This window comes from Fonticula alba, assembly GCF_000388065.1.
Source record: "Fonticula alba strain ATCC 38817 unplaced genomic scaffold supercont2.7, whole genome shotgun sequence".
Classification (NCBI taxonomy): Eukaryota; order Rotosphaerida; family Fonticulaceae; genus Fonticula; species Fonticula alba.
Window position 1 is genome coordinate 1,274,130 of NW_009242977.1, and position 13,347 is coordinate 1,287,476.

The 13,347-nt window shown below is 69.9% G+C and overlaps 3 protein-coding genes across 5 annotated transcripts in view; 2 read left to right on the forward strand and 1 right to left on the reverse strand.

Annotated features, from left to right (window-relative positions):
• The window catches only part of H696_04487 (hypothetical protein), a 2,097-nt gene extending 1,748 nt beyond the window's left edge, over nt 1-349 (forward strand). For all 3 annotated transcript variants that reach the window (XM_009498367.1, XM_009498368.1, XM_009498366.1), the window contains one exon: nt 152-349. In XM_009498367.1, coding sequence (XP_009496642.1) covers nt 152-239 — 88 coding nt within the window. In that variant the 3' untranslated portion in view covers nt 240-349. The remainder of the gene's footprint in view (nt 1-151) is intronic.
• A 482-nt stretch (nt 350-831) lies between these two features.
• Nucleotides 832-6,454, forward strand: H696_04488 (hypothetical protein; the record flags this gene model as incomplete). The annotated part of the gene is made up of 7 exons (XM_009498369.1): nt 832-1,258; nt 1,476-1,936; nt 2,080-2,416; nt 2,527-2,991; nt 3,255-3,794; nt 3,929-4,212; nt 4,358-6,454. 7 exons carry the CDS (start codon nt 832-834, stop codon nt 6,452-6,454), a joined length of 4,611 nt encoding a protein of 1,536 aa, XP_009496644.1.
• Nucleotides 6,455-9,776: 3,322 nt separating this feature from the next.
• H696_04489 (hypothetical protein) lies at nt 9,777-13,049 on the reverse strand (the record flags this gene model as incomplete). Its single annotated transcript, XM_009498370.1, has 2 exons — nt 12,986-13,049; nt 9,777-12,831 (listed from the first exon to the last, which is right to left on the reverse strand). The coding sequence occupies exon 2, from the start codon at nt 12,825-12,827 to the stop codon at nt 9,777-9,779; it is 3,051 nt and encodes a 1,016-aa protein (XP_009496645.1). The 5' UTR covers nt 12,828-12,831; nt 12,986-13,049.
• Nucleotides 13,050-13,347: the final 298 nt, after the last annotated feature.

Genomic DNA, 13,347 nt, shown 5'->3' on the forward strand with positions numbered 1-13,347 from the left:
GGCCACTTTCGCCTGCTTCTCTGTCTCGCTCCCGTCTTCTACCGGGTGGAGGATATGGCCGCCCTCCCCCCCCCCCCCGCCGTCTTTCCTTTCGCCCATCCCCTCCCCCTTTGGCGGATGGTCCAATTTTGTTCCATGCCCCTCCCCCCAGTGCCCAAGTCGACAACGAGCGCCGGCTGAGAGGGAAGAAGCGTCGCTCTGAAATCAAGGCCGCCCGGCGCCTGATCGCCGATCGGTGACCGAAGTCCCCCAGGAGGCGGGCAATGCCACCCCACAATGTCCGCAAAGCCACGGGACGGCCCTCAGCCCGGAGCTTGGGCCGGAAATACACCTCTCTCTCTCTCCCCCCACAATCGAGCATGTCCATGTGACTTGGGTCCAGTGGCGCCAAGTCCCAACGAAGTGCCGCCTGGCGAGCGCACCCGGGCCACACGCCGGCAGCCCCCCTGGCAGAAGGCCGGGCGCCTGTGGCCCTCCCGCCCCGTCCGTCGCGGCCGGGGCGAGGAGCAACAGCACCGGATGGGGCTGCGCGGGAAACCACAGCGCCAGAGCACGGAACTGGCCGGAGTCCACTCGTCACGCCCCCCCCGCCCCTCGCCAATGTAGACTTCTCATCCTCGTCCACCAGGGAGATCGCCAGCCGGGCGGTTTGTCAGGGGGGGCGCAAAGGGCGGGGATGCTCACGGGCACCCCGCCGCAGCCACACTCTCTCCTCGCTGACCCCCCCCCCTCCCCCCTCTTTCGGTTTCTGTGCCCTCCTTGCCCCCCTTCTCTCTCTCTCTCTCTCCGTCTCCGCTGCTCGAACCTGCGGCCGTGCCCCCTGCTCTGAGAATGCGACCGATCGGCCTCCGACGGCGGCCGGGGCCGGCGTCCACGCCCGCCCCGCCAGGCACTCGGCCGATTTCGTCCTTCCTGGCGCCCAAGCCGCAGGGTCCCGGGCCGGCCGGTGGGGCGACCGAGCAGGCAACCGCCGGCGTCGCCCCGTCGGCGATCGGTCCGCCGGCCCCGGCCGATGCTGCCGGGCCGGCTGCCCCGTTGCCGCTCGACCGGCCCCCGGCCCCGGAGCATGAGTACCTCCTGCGGTCGCTGAATGAGGAGCAGCGCACCGCGGTGGTGGCCAATCCGGACGGCGTGCTGATCATCCTCGCCGGCCCGGGCACCGGCAAAACACGCACCATCACTCACCGCCTGGCGTACTTGCTGTCCGCGTGTCGACTGCCGCCGGCCTCGCTGGTGATGGTGACCTTCACCAAGAAAGGTAGGTTGCTTGGTCCATCTTTGCTCCCTGTCGCTCGGCCTCCTCGCCGGCCCTTTGCTTTTCTGCCCTCCTCTCCGGGTTTGCCTTTGATCGGGCTTTCTGGACGCGGCAATGCCTCGTCCCCCCGGGCTTCCCCCCCCCCCCCCCCTCCTCCTGCCCGCCTCGCTCGCCGCCGCAGATGCCTGGCCCCCATCTGACACGCCCGGCTCTGCGCCAGCTGCCGAGGAGTTGAAGTCCCGCACGCGGGCCCTGCTCGGGGCCTCCTTCCCACCGGGGATCATCATCGGCACCTTCCACAATGTGTGTAACCACTTCCTGCGGCTGCACCATCGGCTGGTCGGGCTGCAGGCCAACTTCCGCCTCATCGATGAGCACACCTCCAGACGGTACATGCTGGACGTGTGCTCGGCTCTTGGGCAGCGCCTGCCGCTGGACCAACTGTCGGCCTTCATCACCGAAGTCAAGCGCCACCCCCGCGGCCCGGAGGACTATCTCTCCCTGTCGGCCTCCAAGTATGACCAGGAGTTCGCCACCTTCTCCCAGGCGTACCGGGCATATGCTGCCCGCTGTCGCGAAGCCAATGTCATCGACTTCGAAGACTCGCTCATCCTCGGGGAGCGACTCTTCAAGCAGCATCCGGAGGTCTTGCAGGGCGTTCGCCATGTGCTGGTTGACGAGGTGTGTCCTGCCTTGTGCCGCTCGGTTGTGGGCTTGCCCTGCCGCTCGCTGACAGTCTCCCCCCCCCCCTCCCCCCCTCTCCCCTCCTCCTCTCCCACCCTGGGCCCTGTGTCTCCTTCCCCCGCTGCAACCGTCGCCCGAAGTTCCAAGATACATGTGACATTCAATTTTCCCTGACCTGTCTCCTGGCAGGGGCCGAGACCACGCGCGTGGTTTCGCCCACTGGGGCATCCTCCAGCCTGGTGAAGGCCTCTCCGGAGATTGAGATTGCCTCAAGCGGGGCCGCCCGGCGTCGTGGGGCCTTGACCATCGTCGGCGACCCGGACCAGTCGATCTACGGCTTCCGCAAAGCCAATGTCCACCATCTGACGCGCGGCCTGGGGCGCATCTACGGGGCGGCCCTGCGAACGGTGGAGCTCGGCACCAATTACCGCTCCAGCGGCTGCATTGTGGCCGCTTCGCGGGTTGTCATCGAGCAAGGTGCGCCTTGTCTGTGATCCTCTTGGTGCCTCCTCCGGCTGCTTCGATTGTCCTTCGCCGCCGACACTAACCCCCCCTCTCCCCCCCCCCCTGCATCCTCTGCGGGCCAGACACCGAGCGCAAGAAGCGCGACTTGCGCTCGGCCTTTGGCAGCGTGCCGGCGGAGGCTCTGCCCCGGCGGGGCGCCTTCGCCTCGCAGGCCCCCCTGCCGGGGGGCTTGTGTCCCTCGCTCGGGCCGCCGGTGGCCGTGTGTAGCCTGTCCACGCCCGGCACCGAGGCCACCTTCATCGGGTGCGAGATTAAGCGGCTGATTGAGGCCAGCCAGGGGCTGCTCAGCTTCTCGGACATGTGCGTGCTGGTCCGCGAGAACCGGCAGTTCCAGGAGATCGAGCAGGCGCTCAGCCGCCTGGGCATCCCCCACACGCGGAGCTCCGACACCCGGGTTGACCGGTCGGCCTTCGGGTCGGCCGATGCGCGCGTCCTCCACGGGTATCTGGCCGTGGGCATGTTCCTGGCTCTGGCGGAGTCCGGGCTTCGCTCGGCGGCCGAGATCATCTTTCCCCGGGCTCGGCTCAGTGCGTTTGTCGTTCGCGCTCCGCCTCCCCTCCCGCCGGTCTTGCCCGAAACACACGCCCATTGACCCATGACTGTTCCTCCCCTCCGTGTGCCCTCCCTTGCTCTCGCCCTCCCGCGGGCCCTTTGCGCGTGTTTCTCCCCTCCCCCCTGCCGGCTGTGCACGGCGTGCATCGCATGGATTGCGTGGCTGCCATGGTGCCCTCGAAAATCCCCCCCCCCCCCTCCTGACACCCACGAAAACGCCCTCGCGCGCACGCCGCAGACGCTGCCTTCTGCCAGTCGGTCAACTCGCCGTCGAGGATGATCGGCCCCTCGGCGTTGGACGACTTGCGCATCCTGGCTGGGTCCCTGCCGGCCCCGGGCTCCGGTGCCAACATGCTGGATGCGGCGCGGGTGCTGTGCGACCGGGCCCCGGGGGTGGGTGTCGCCGTGGCCGTGGGCGTGGCCGGCCCCGACGCCCCCATGGCCCCGGGGTCCCAGGCTGGCGAGGGCACGCCTGCCGTCGGGCGCAATGCCTTCGATGTGCTCCGTGCCTCGGCCGGCCAGCGGCCCGCCGCCCCCTCGGAGCCGATCGGCGGCAAAGCCGGCATCCCGCCGGCCGCCCTGGCTGGCTGGCTGGCTGAGCGCCGGTCCCTGCGCGAGCGCCTCAACCCCTTCCTGGATGTGGTGGACGCGGTGGCGGGTCTGCTGCGAGCATCGCCCCCGGTCGGGGCCACCGGCCAGTCGGTGGGCGCGCGGCTGCTTTCCCTGGTTGACACGGCCCTGTCGCGCTCTGGCCAGCCGATCTCCAGCGAGTGTGGAGGTGCGTGGCCTGCGGGCCCTGCCGGGCGGGGTGCATCATTTGCCGGGCCCCCGCGCGCCGGCGTGCTGTGTGCCATCTGCCCGCCTCTCGCCGGCTCGCGCTGACCATGCAGGCTGGGGCTTTGCCATCCCTAGGGCGTGCGGAGCTCGACAAGCAGATCACTGCCTGGGCCTCGGGCTTCGATAGGCAGGCCGCGCGGGGTTGCTTCTCCCAGTCGGCCAGCGACCGGGCTGGCTTCACACAGCCGGCCACCGGGTCTTGCTGGTGTTCTGGCAGCGGGCCCGATGCGGGCGCCTCCCTTCCGGGCGTCTGTCGCACGGCGTCGCAGCTGTCGCCCGACCAGCTGGCCCTGGCGGCCATGCTCGCCCGCTGGGAGCTCGAGCACCAGGCCCAGCAGCGCCGTGGCCAGGCCCTGAATGTGCGTTCGTTTGGTTCCCGACCGCCGCCGCTGTCACCTTCGCTCCCCTCCACTGTCGGGCCCATCCTCACCAGCTCGTTCCCCCCCCCCCCCCCCCCCCCCCCCCCCCCCCCCCCCCCCCCCCCCCCCGCCCGCCCGCCCGCAGGCCGTTGCCATGAGCTCTCTCCACTCGGCCAAGGGCCTCGAGTGGCCGGTGGTCTTCATCGCCGGTGTCGAGGAGGGCTTCCTTCCACACCGGCTGACGGTGAATGCCTCGACCGGCGGTGATGTCGAAGCCGCCGAGGATTCCCTGTGCGAGGAGCTGCGCCTGCTGTATGTGGGCATGACGCGCGCGCAGGCCGGCCTTTACTTGACCTCCTCCTCGTACCATTGCTCGCGTGGCGAGTCGCAGTGGCCGCCGATGTCGCGGTTCCTGCGGGACCTGAACTTCCCGGCGGCCGGGTGCGGCGGGTCGCACCTGCTCAAATCCGCGCACTTCATGCAGCAGGCCCTGGCGCAGCTGGGCCCCGCCGGGTTGGAGTCCGGGCCGCCGGCGGAGCCGGCTGCCTCCGGGCCACGTGCCTCCCGGCTGGGCCCGCTTCCGGATGTGGCGGCCTTCCGGAACCGGTCCCTGAGCCGTCGCAACCAGCTGGACGCGGTGTTGGCTCGATCTGGGACGCCCTTTTGCCAAAGCACCCCGCCGACCCTCTCTCCGGCCATTTTGCATGGGCTTGGGTGGCTTCTCCGGCGGCCGGTTCCCCCGGGGGCCTTTGCCGCTTCCTGTGCCGGGTACTTGGCGCCCGACCTGGGGGCCTTCATTGGGGAGGAGCGTTCGGCCCCGGCGGCCTCCGGTGGCGAGGGCCCCGGTGCGGCCGACCCGCGCGACGCCTGGGCCCTCGGCCTGGCGGCCGGGCTGCTGGATGCGGGCGATGGCCATGGCGACCCGGGGCTCCAGCCCTCCGGGGGGGAGACCTTCTCCGGGTTCCAGAGCGCCTCCTCGGCCTTCGGCCGCAGCAGCAGCAGCAGCGCCAGCGCCAGCAGCGGCAGCGGCACCAGCGCCGGCGCCGGCGCCGGCCCGGGCGGGTCCTTCGTCCGGGCAAGCAGTCTGGGCGGCGTCGCGGCCGGTGGCCAGGCCACCGGCTTCCGGCAGGCGTCTCGGCTCGGCACTTCGCAGCCCGGGCCCGGGGCCGGTGCTGACAGTCCCTTTGGCTTCCGTAGTGCGCAGGTGGTGGACTTCACGCGCCCCGGGGGGCCGGTCATCACGCATGGGCCGCATGCTGGCCAGGCGCCGGGTCCCTTCGGGGCCCTGGCCCCCGCAAGCGATGCCCTCTCGTCCGGCGCCCGGATCCCGGCCATGGCTTCGCCCTCGTGGTTTGACCCGTTCGCCGCGACCTGCGCCCTTCGTGGGAGCCAGCGCCGCGGCGAGCAGGCCGACACCAAGGACGGCCTTGCTGCCGGCCGGCAGCGGGCGGCCGAGCCGGCCCCCACGTCCTCCTTTGGCCACATGCCGGTGATGACCTTCAGCCGGCAGCAGCGGGGGGTCGTGACCGAGGCGCCGCGACCGGCACCCGGGTCCGGTACCGCTGCCGGGCCCATGCGATCCCTCCTGTCGACACGGCCACTGGCGACCGCGGCCTCGGCCACGGCCACTGCCGCCGCCGCCGCCGCCGCCGCCGAGGGGGAGCTTGTCGACCTGACGGAGCCCGGGGCGCCGGGCGCGGGCTCGCCTCGGCGGCGCCCCCCGCGCACGCGCGAGGAGCGCGAGCGCCAGATGCTGGAGGTGCTGAAGCGCCGACGCGAGGCCCCGCCCAGCCCTCCGGCCGCCGGGGAGGATTCCCTGTCCTCGGACTCGGACGATGACTTTGCCCTGTACGGCGAGGAGGACAACGAGTTTGACTTCGACACCGGGACCATGCGGCAATCGGCGGCCGCGAGGCGGCGCGTTCGGTCGGTGGCCGGCCGGGCCGCGGACCCCGGGTGTGTGGCTACCGTCATGGCCAGCACCGGCGGCAGGCTGGAGCCTCCCGGGGTGGGGACGGCCCCGCGGCCGCGCCCCAGTCCCGGCCCCCCCGGCGGCCCGCCTCCCCTGCGGCAGGCACATCGGCCCCTGAGCAACTGGGGACACACGGCCGCCTCGGCCTCCAGCACCGCGTCCACCGGCGGCCGGCGGCCCATCGGCTCTTCGCAGCAGTACTCCTCCGCCTTCCGGTCGGCCGGGTCCTTCTCCCAGCCCCGTGACGCCTGGCGCTCGCGGCCACCCTGACTGATGGCGGCCGTCCCTGCCTCTCCTGTGACCTTCCGAGGCCGGGCGGCCTCTTTTGTCCCTCCCCCTAGACCCCCCCCCCCCCGCCTTGCATGAGCAATAGACATCCCTCCTCTTGATGGGGCAAAGTGTGTGCCCCCCCCCGCCCTCCTCTTGCCACTTGCCCGCTCTGCCCGTCCGCCCGCCCGTTTGCCCGCTCGCCCGGCTCCCCCGACTGCCGGCGTTTAATTTTACGGCCGGCGCGCGGTTCCAGCGGACCTCCCCGTGGAGCAGGGCTGAAGTGGCACATTTCGCGATCGAGAGCCTCCCGCGTGCGCAGTTGGGGGGGCGCAGGAACCGGGCAGGGTGTCCCTCCCCCCGCCCAGCCCCCAGCTGATGGCGCGTAATCGTGCAGCATGACGGACGAGAATCTATTTGGGACAGGTGCAGCACGACGCAGCGACCCGTCCTCCTCCTCCCTCCCATCCCCGCACGCGGGGTGTGTATCGGCCCGGGGAAAGGACCCGCGTGGGGGAGGGCCGGATGGAAGCCATCGCGAGGGGGGTTTTGTAGGTGGCGTCCTCACACAGGAGGTACTTCGACAAAGGGAGGCTGGATATATGCCCGAGCAAGCACGCGCCTGGCGATATTCCGCCGTTCACGTCTCTTGTCAGGCATGAGAGAGAGAGAGGGAGAGCGGCCCTTGCGCCTCCCTTCGTGCCGCGATTGACCTCGCCCACACACGGGCGCTCTCGGGGACTCGGGATCGGGAAGACACACGGCGCCGCTCTCGAAAGCAGGGAGAGATAGGACCAGGGGGCGAGACAGGGCGGAGGGAGTGGGGGAAGCCAGCTTGAAAAGTGGGTGTCTCCTCGTTCGCCCTTTTCTTCCTCCCCCAAGCTGCTCCTTTAAAGGCTGGCCAGCACGCCGAGCTGACTGTGTGCGGGTTGACACATCGGGACGCTCTTGTGCGGCACAATTGGCGGCCCCCTCTCTTCTTCCCCCTGCCGAGGTGCCGGTGCAAACGCACAAGTGGCTCTTTCAGAGGGGGGCTCGACCGGCGGTCGGATGTGCCTCATCTCACAGGCGGCAACATGTGGCCGCATACAGCGCTGCATGTGACTGCAAATCCACATACACACACAGACACACATACATCCACACACACACACACACACACACACATACATCCACACACACATACATCCACACACACACACACACAAACACACACACACACACACACACACACACACACACACACACACACACACACACACACACTAGCAAAGAGTGGTACACGCGATTGGCAACGCAGTCACGGGCGGGACGAAAAAGGGCATTCCGAAACCAAAAGCCAAGCCGACAAAGGGGAGCCTGTGTGGAATGCTGGTGCACAAAAATACATCTGTCATATTGTGTGTGCGGATGCAAGTGGGATCGCCGGCGCGCCAAACGACGCATCCATGTGCATTGCCCGGCCGCCCCCCACGCCCACAGGGGGGGGGGCAGCAGGGGGCGAAAGATCTCGCTCCGGGGCCGCCACATGGCCGTTGTCCTTTGCAGGACGCCGCCCAAACTTCGGACTGTGGGGAGGGGGAGCGACGAGAAAACGAGCGGCGTTCCCGGGGCGCGCATCATGGCGCGCAAGAGCCCCAAAAGTGTCGGTCCGCCCCGGGTGTCTGCGTGCAGATTGGGGCGAGCGAAGAGTCGCCCGTTGCACGGCGTGCATCCCCTCCTGTTGATCAATTCGCGAGGGAACATTTCGCAGGCTTTCGTTACACCGGACATGTGCATTGCGCGTGCGTGCGTGCGTGCGTGTGTGCGTGTGCGTGGATGCGCTTACCATGCGCGCAGCTATCTTTCCCCCAAGGAGGAGACAACGCACGTTCGCACATGCGAAGGGGGGGGGGGGGGCGATGTGGCAGGGCGTCAAGAAAGCGTGGCACAACGCCGGGCGAAAGAGGATGGCCACCAGGGGAGGGAATGGAGAGTGCTACCCAGGGGGCCATGTCTGGCCGAGAGGGCCCTTCAATGGCTGCATGATGGCCCCATGCGCGCACACGGGAAACGCGCGGCCGGCCTCCCCACAAGACAAAGGACAAAGTGAAGGAGGCCCCCCCGGGGGGGGGGGGGGGGGAAAGAAGGGGTGCGCGTGGGTCCGAATGGGTGACGACTCGCTCGGCGTTGTGCAGCGGGCAACCAGGGGGGTGCCCTTCGGCCTGCTGCTCCCCCGCGCCCTGCTCGCCCTTTTTCGGGGGATCATACGCACACGGGGATGGTTGGGCGCCTTCTCCTCGGAACCCGGGCAAATCCGCGCTGCCCTGCGCCCTGCCTCTCCCCGACCCTTGTGCGGCGCGGTCATGCACTCTCGTGTGCCTTCCCCCGCGCCCTCGGCTCCTTCTCCCCGTGACTCTTACACTCGGAAATGAGGCGCACACAAGGCCGTGATCCCAGCGCCTCAAGAACTGGCCCTGGGCCGGAAAAGGACCCGGGAGCGCCAAGAGACTCCCCCGGTCCACACCTCTGTCAGAACGGCAACAACAAAAAAAAAAGGGGGGCACCAGTGTGGGGGGGGTGTATCTTCACAGCCCTCTCTCGCCCCGCGCAGTTGGTTGCTCTCGGGATGCGCGCGCGCGCGTGCCTTTGTCTTGCCCTGAGCCTGTGCGCCCCTCTCGCGTGCGGGGGGGAAGGCCACGCATGCCGGACTTACAGACGGCAAGCCACGGCACGCAGGACCTCCGTCGCTTTTTCTCTCTCCCAAGAGAGAGAGAGAGAGGGGGGGCGGGAGGAGTCCGGGAAACGGCGACGTGCGCATGCGCGCGCCCGGCAAGAGATACCAAAATCCGAGGGGCCGAGCCAGGGGGGCATGCAGGCCGAAGGAGAGAAAAAAAAACAGGCACATACACACTTTTACACACGCACACGCGGACATACACATGCCCACCTGGAGGTGGACCGGAGAGAGCGTGTGTGTGTGTGTATGTGTGTGTGTGTGTGTGCAGGCGCTTCCGCCTGAAAGCAAGGGCGCTACCCCCACGCCAGGGGAGAATCACCAACAGACGATGTCCTCTCCCCCTGCCGTGGGCCAAGGTACACACCCAAGGCAGAGGGGGAATATCAGCGAGAGGGGGGGGGGGGGGCGGGGAGACTGCCCCGTGTCAGAACACAGGGCCCCCCTCACATGCCCTTATCTACCGCGCCCCTTCTGCTCCGCCGGCGGCATGCATGGCTTTTGCGCACACATGCGCGCCGGCGCGTGATGCGCTCTCGCCGCCGCTCAGAAGCGGAACGGCTGGGCGCCCACAATGCGCGGGCTGGCGCTCAGATTCTCCGGGGCCCCCTAAATGAGGCCCTCCTCGAGGAACCGGGCGCCGCGCTCGGGCTTGAAGGTCCAGCGCATGCTGCTCGGGCTGCCGGGGGCCGAGGAAAAGCCGGCGCCACTGCGGCCACCCGCCATCATCGGGAGCTGCTGCTGCTGCTGCTGCTGCTGCTGCGCGCCCATGGACAGGGGCTGGTAGCGACTCTCACTGTGGAAGAAGGTCCGGCCGCCAAGCTGCTGCTGTTGGTGAATGGGCCCCATGGCCCCGGAGCCCGGGCCACGCCAGAGCTCCAGCGTCGGGGAAAGGTCCCCGGCCGCATCGAGCCCCGCCGCCGGGTGGCGGAACTGCTGGTACGGGACATACCCGCCGCCGCGGGCCGAGAAGCCGCTCGGGGAGAGGGCCCCGGCCATGGCGTGGCCACTGCTGCCACCGCCCTGGCCAAGGAAGGGGCCCTGCTGCTGGAAGAACTGCCCGGGCCCGCCGCCGCCGCGCAGGTTGAAGGACCCAGGGCTGGCCGCGGCGTATGGCGAGTTGTAGAAGCGCTGGGTCGGGCCGCCGGCCCAACGGTGCTGGTTCAGCCCGGAGGTCGAGGACGCGGAGAAGTCGCTGAAGCTCGACGTCGAGCCGAGGTTGCTGCTGCTGCTGCTGCTGCTGCTGCTGCTGCTGCTGGCACTCAGGGGAGCGGCGACGGCCGCCGGGGCGAGATAGGCCGCGCGGCTGCTGCTGCTGCCGCCGCCGAGAGCCCCGCCGCGCGGTGACCAGCGGCTGCCGCCGGCAAACTGGGCCGGCGGCCGGCTCAGGAGCTGCTGTTGCATCTGCTCCTTGAACTGGTGCTGCAGCGGGTCGCCCATCATCAGGTAGCCATAGTCGCCGGCGCTGCTGCCGGTCATCATCGGGGCACTGCCGCCGGTGGCGCCGTAGTTGGCGGTGTTGCCGCCGCCGCGGCTCAGCGGGCTCCAGCTGGTGTTGGTGTTGCCCTTGAACACGCGCGTGCTCCCGCTGCCGGACCAGGCATTGAGCGGGGCCGCCGCCTCACCGCCAGCCCGGGGGGACAGCATGTCCCGACCGGCGAAGCGTGGCGACGACCCGCCCGAGTGCAGGCCCAGCCGCTCGAAGGGGGTCTCCAGGAACTGGTCGGCCCCGCCAAAGTGCTGCTGCTGCTGCTGCTGCTGCTGCTTGATCATGCGGTGGCTGCCGAAGCCGCTGCCACCGGCCAGCGGCGCGGACGCCTGCTGCTGCTGGGCCCAGCTATCGGAGGTGGAGAACGCCTGCCCGGCATGCCAGTCCTCCCGGGTGGTGGCCGACAGGAGGGGCTCGGCAAAGGCCTGGCCCCGGCCGCTGCCATTGGTGCAGGCGGGGGTCATGCCGGTGGTTTGCACCCGGCGATTGGTCGTGCACGCCGGATCGGCGTTGTTGCACCCGGGGCTGCCCCACTTGCCGCTGGGCAGCTTGGCGCAGGACATGGTGCCGGCGGCGGTCGGGCTGCCGGAGAATGACCCGCCACCGGGGGCGGCGGCCGAGGACCAGCTGGCCGCATTGCTGGCGCAGTACTGGCCGCTGCTGTCGCCGCCGCAGTCGGCCCCGGTGGAGGCCCACTTCTGCTGCTGGAAGCCCCCGGACCGGCCGCTGCCGCCCTTCAGGCCGCCGCCGCCGCGCGGGAAGCCCCCACCCGAGTAGGAGGAGGACGAGAAGCCCTGGCTGGTGAACTGGCCGCCGGCGTGCAGCGGCTCCAGGTGGCGGTTGGCTCCGCCGCTCCCGCGCGGCGACCGCGCCACGGCCTCCTCGAAGGACATGTACCCGGCCACCGGCGAGCCGCCGGGGCTCAGCTGGCCGCCGGTCATCCGCGGCGAGGGGGCCGCATTGTAGTACTCCTCACGGTAGCCGCCGGAGCCGCCTCGCTGCGAGAAGAGGCTGGCATGGGTGCCGCCGCCGCTGCCGCCCCTCAGCCCGCCGGACTGCTGCTGCGAGCGCGAGAACTTGCCGGACGTCGACGTCGAGAAGCCGCGGCTGGTGGCGGTGGGGCTGCCACCGCGCGAGCCGGCCACCTGGAAGGTGGTGGTGGTCGGGCTGCCCGGGCTGCCGGTGGTGGTGAAGCCGCCGCCGCCGCCGCCGCCGCCGCCGCCGGTCTGGCTCATGCGCATGGCAGAGCCCGATCCGCTGCCGCCGATCCAGTCATCCTGGCGAGACAGCATCGGCTGCTCGGCGCCCAGGCCGAAGCTCTGCCGCATGCCGCCCTGCTGCTGGGCCAGGCCGAAGCTGCACTGGCCCGGGCGCATGCAGGAGGACCCGGCGCAAGTGGCGCCTCCCGAGAGGGCCATGTCACACATGGCGCTCTTGCGGCTGCTCGCGAAGGCGCCGGCCCCGCCGCCGCTGCCGGACTTCTCCACCGAGTACTGCTGGTGCGAGTTGACATTACGCGCGCAGAAGCCCGACGAGGTGGAGCAGCTGCCCATGGCATTGGCGCCGCCGCCGCTGCAGTTCAGGCTCGAGGAGCAGCTCAGAGCGTCGGAGCTGCAGCTACTGCTGCAGGCACCGAAAGACGACTGCTGCTGGTAGCCGGCCCCGCCCCGAGGCGAGGCAAAGGGACGGTACTGGGCCCGCGGGGCGCCGCCAGCCAGCGGCTCGGCCAGCGGCGCGGCGAATGTCTGCGCCCGAGCGGACCCCGCGAACTGGCTGCCGCCCAGCTGCTGCTCGCTCTTCGGAGGGAAGTGGCTCCGGGTGGAGGACGCCGGCGAGTAGACAATCCGCTGGTTGGTGAAGCCGGTCGGGCTGTCGGGGCCGGCGACGAAGTTCTTGGTCGCCCAGCCATCATCCGACGGCAGGAGGCCGCCGGACTGCTGCTGGCGCTGCGACGCGCCACCGCCGGCGGCGGTGTAGCGAGGCGGCGATGATGAAGACCAGGATGATGAGCTGCCGGCATTGCGCGCGGCGAAGGTCCCGGCGGCGGCGTCGCACGCGCCGGACTGCGTCGCGCAGCCCGGCTCAAAGGCCGGCACCGGGGCCCGAGTCTGGGTCAGCTCCTGGAGGGTCTGATTGAAAAGGGCCTTCGGTTGGGGGGTCTTTCCGATCATTGATCTGCAAAAGGTGCACACAAAAGGCGCACCGGGGGCGGCGCGAGGCAGGAGTCAGAACGAGGACCAACAACCCACAAGGGGGGGAGGGAGGAAGGGCACGAGCACGCGGAGGGGGGGGGGGAGCGAGGACAGACTGAGGGGAGAGGAATAGGCACCTTGTATTTGCTAATGTGTAGATAGAACAAACTGTTCAAGGGTGAGTTACTCGTAGATATCTTTGACCGAACCTGGCCAGCAAGGCGCCCGAGCTGGGGCCTTATATAGATTCTCCCCCCGGGTGGGATCTGCGCACGCCACGGCACCCCGCCGCCGCCCGTCCCCCCCCCCCCGGCCCACGGCTTCAACACGGAGACGGGGGCAGGGTGCAAGTGCCCCGGGTCCGAGCCTGCTGTTTTTACGCCCCGGCCCGGATGCGCACACGCCATCACCCATTTACGCACAGCGCGACCGGACGCGAACGTGTGCGTCTACGTACACGCACAAACCACGCGACTTGGCGCGAACATACTTGCACACA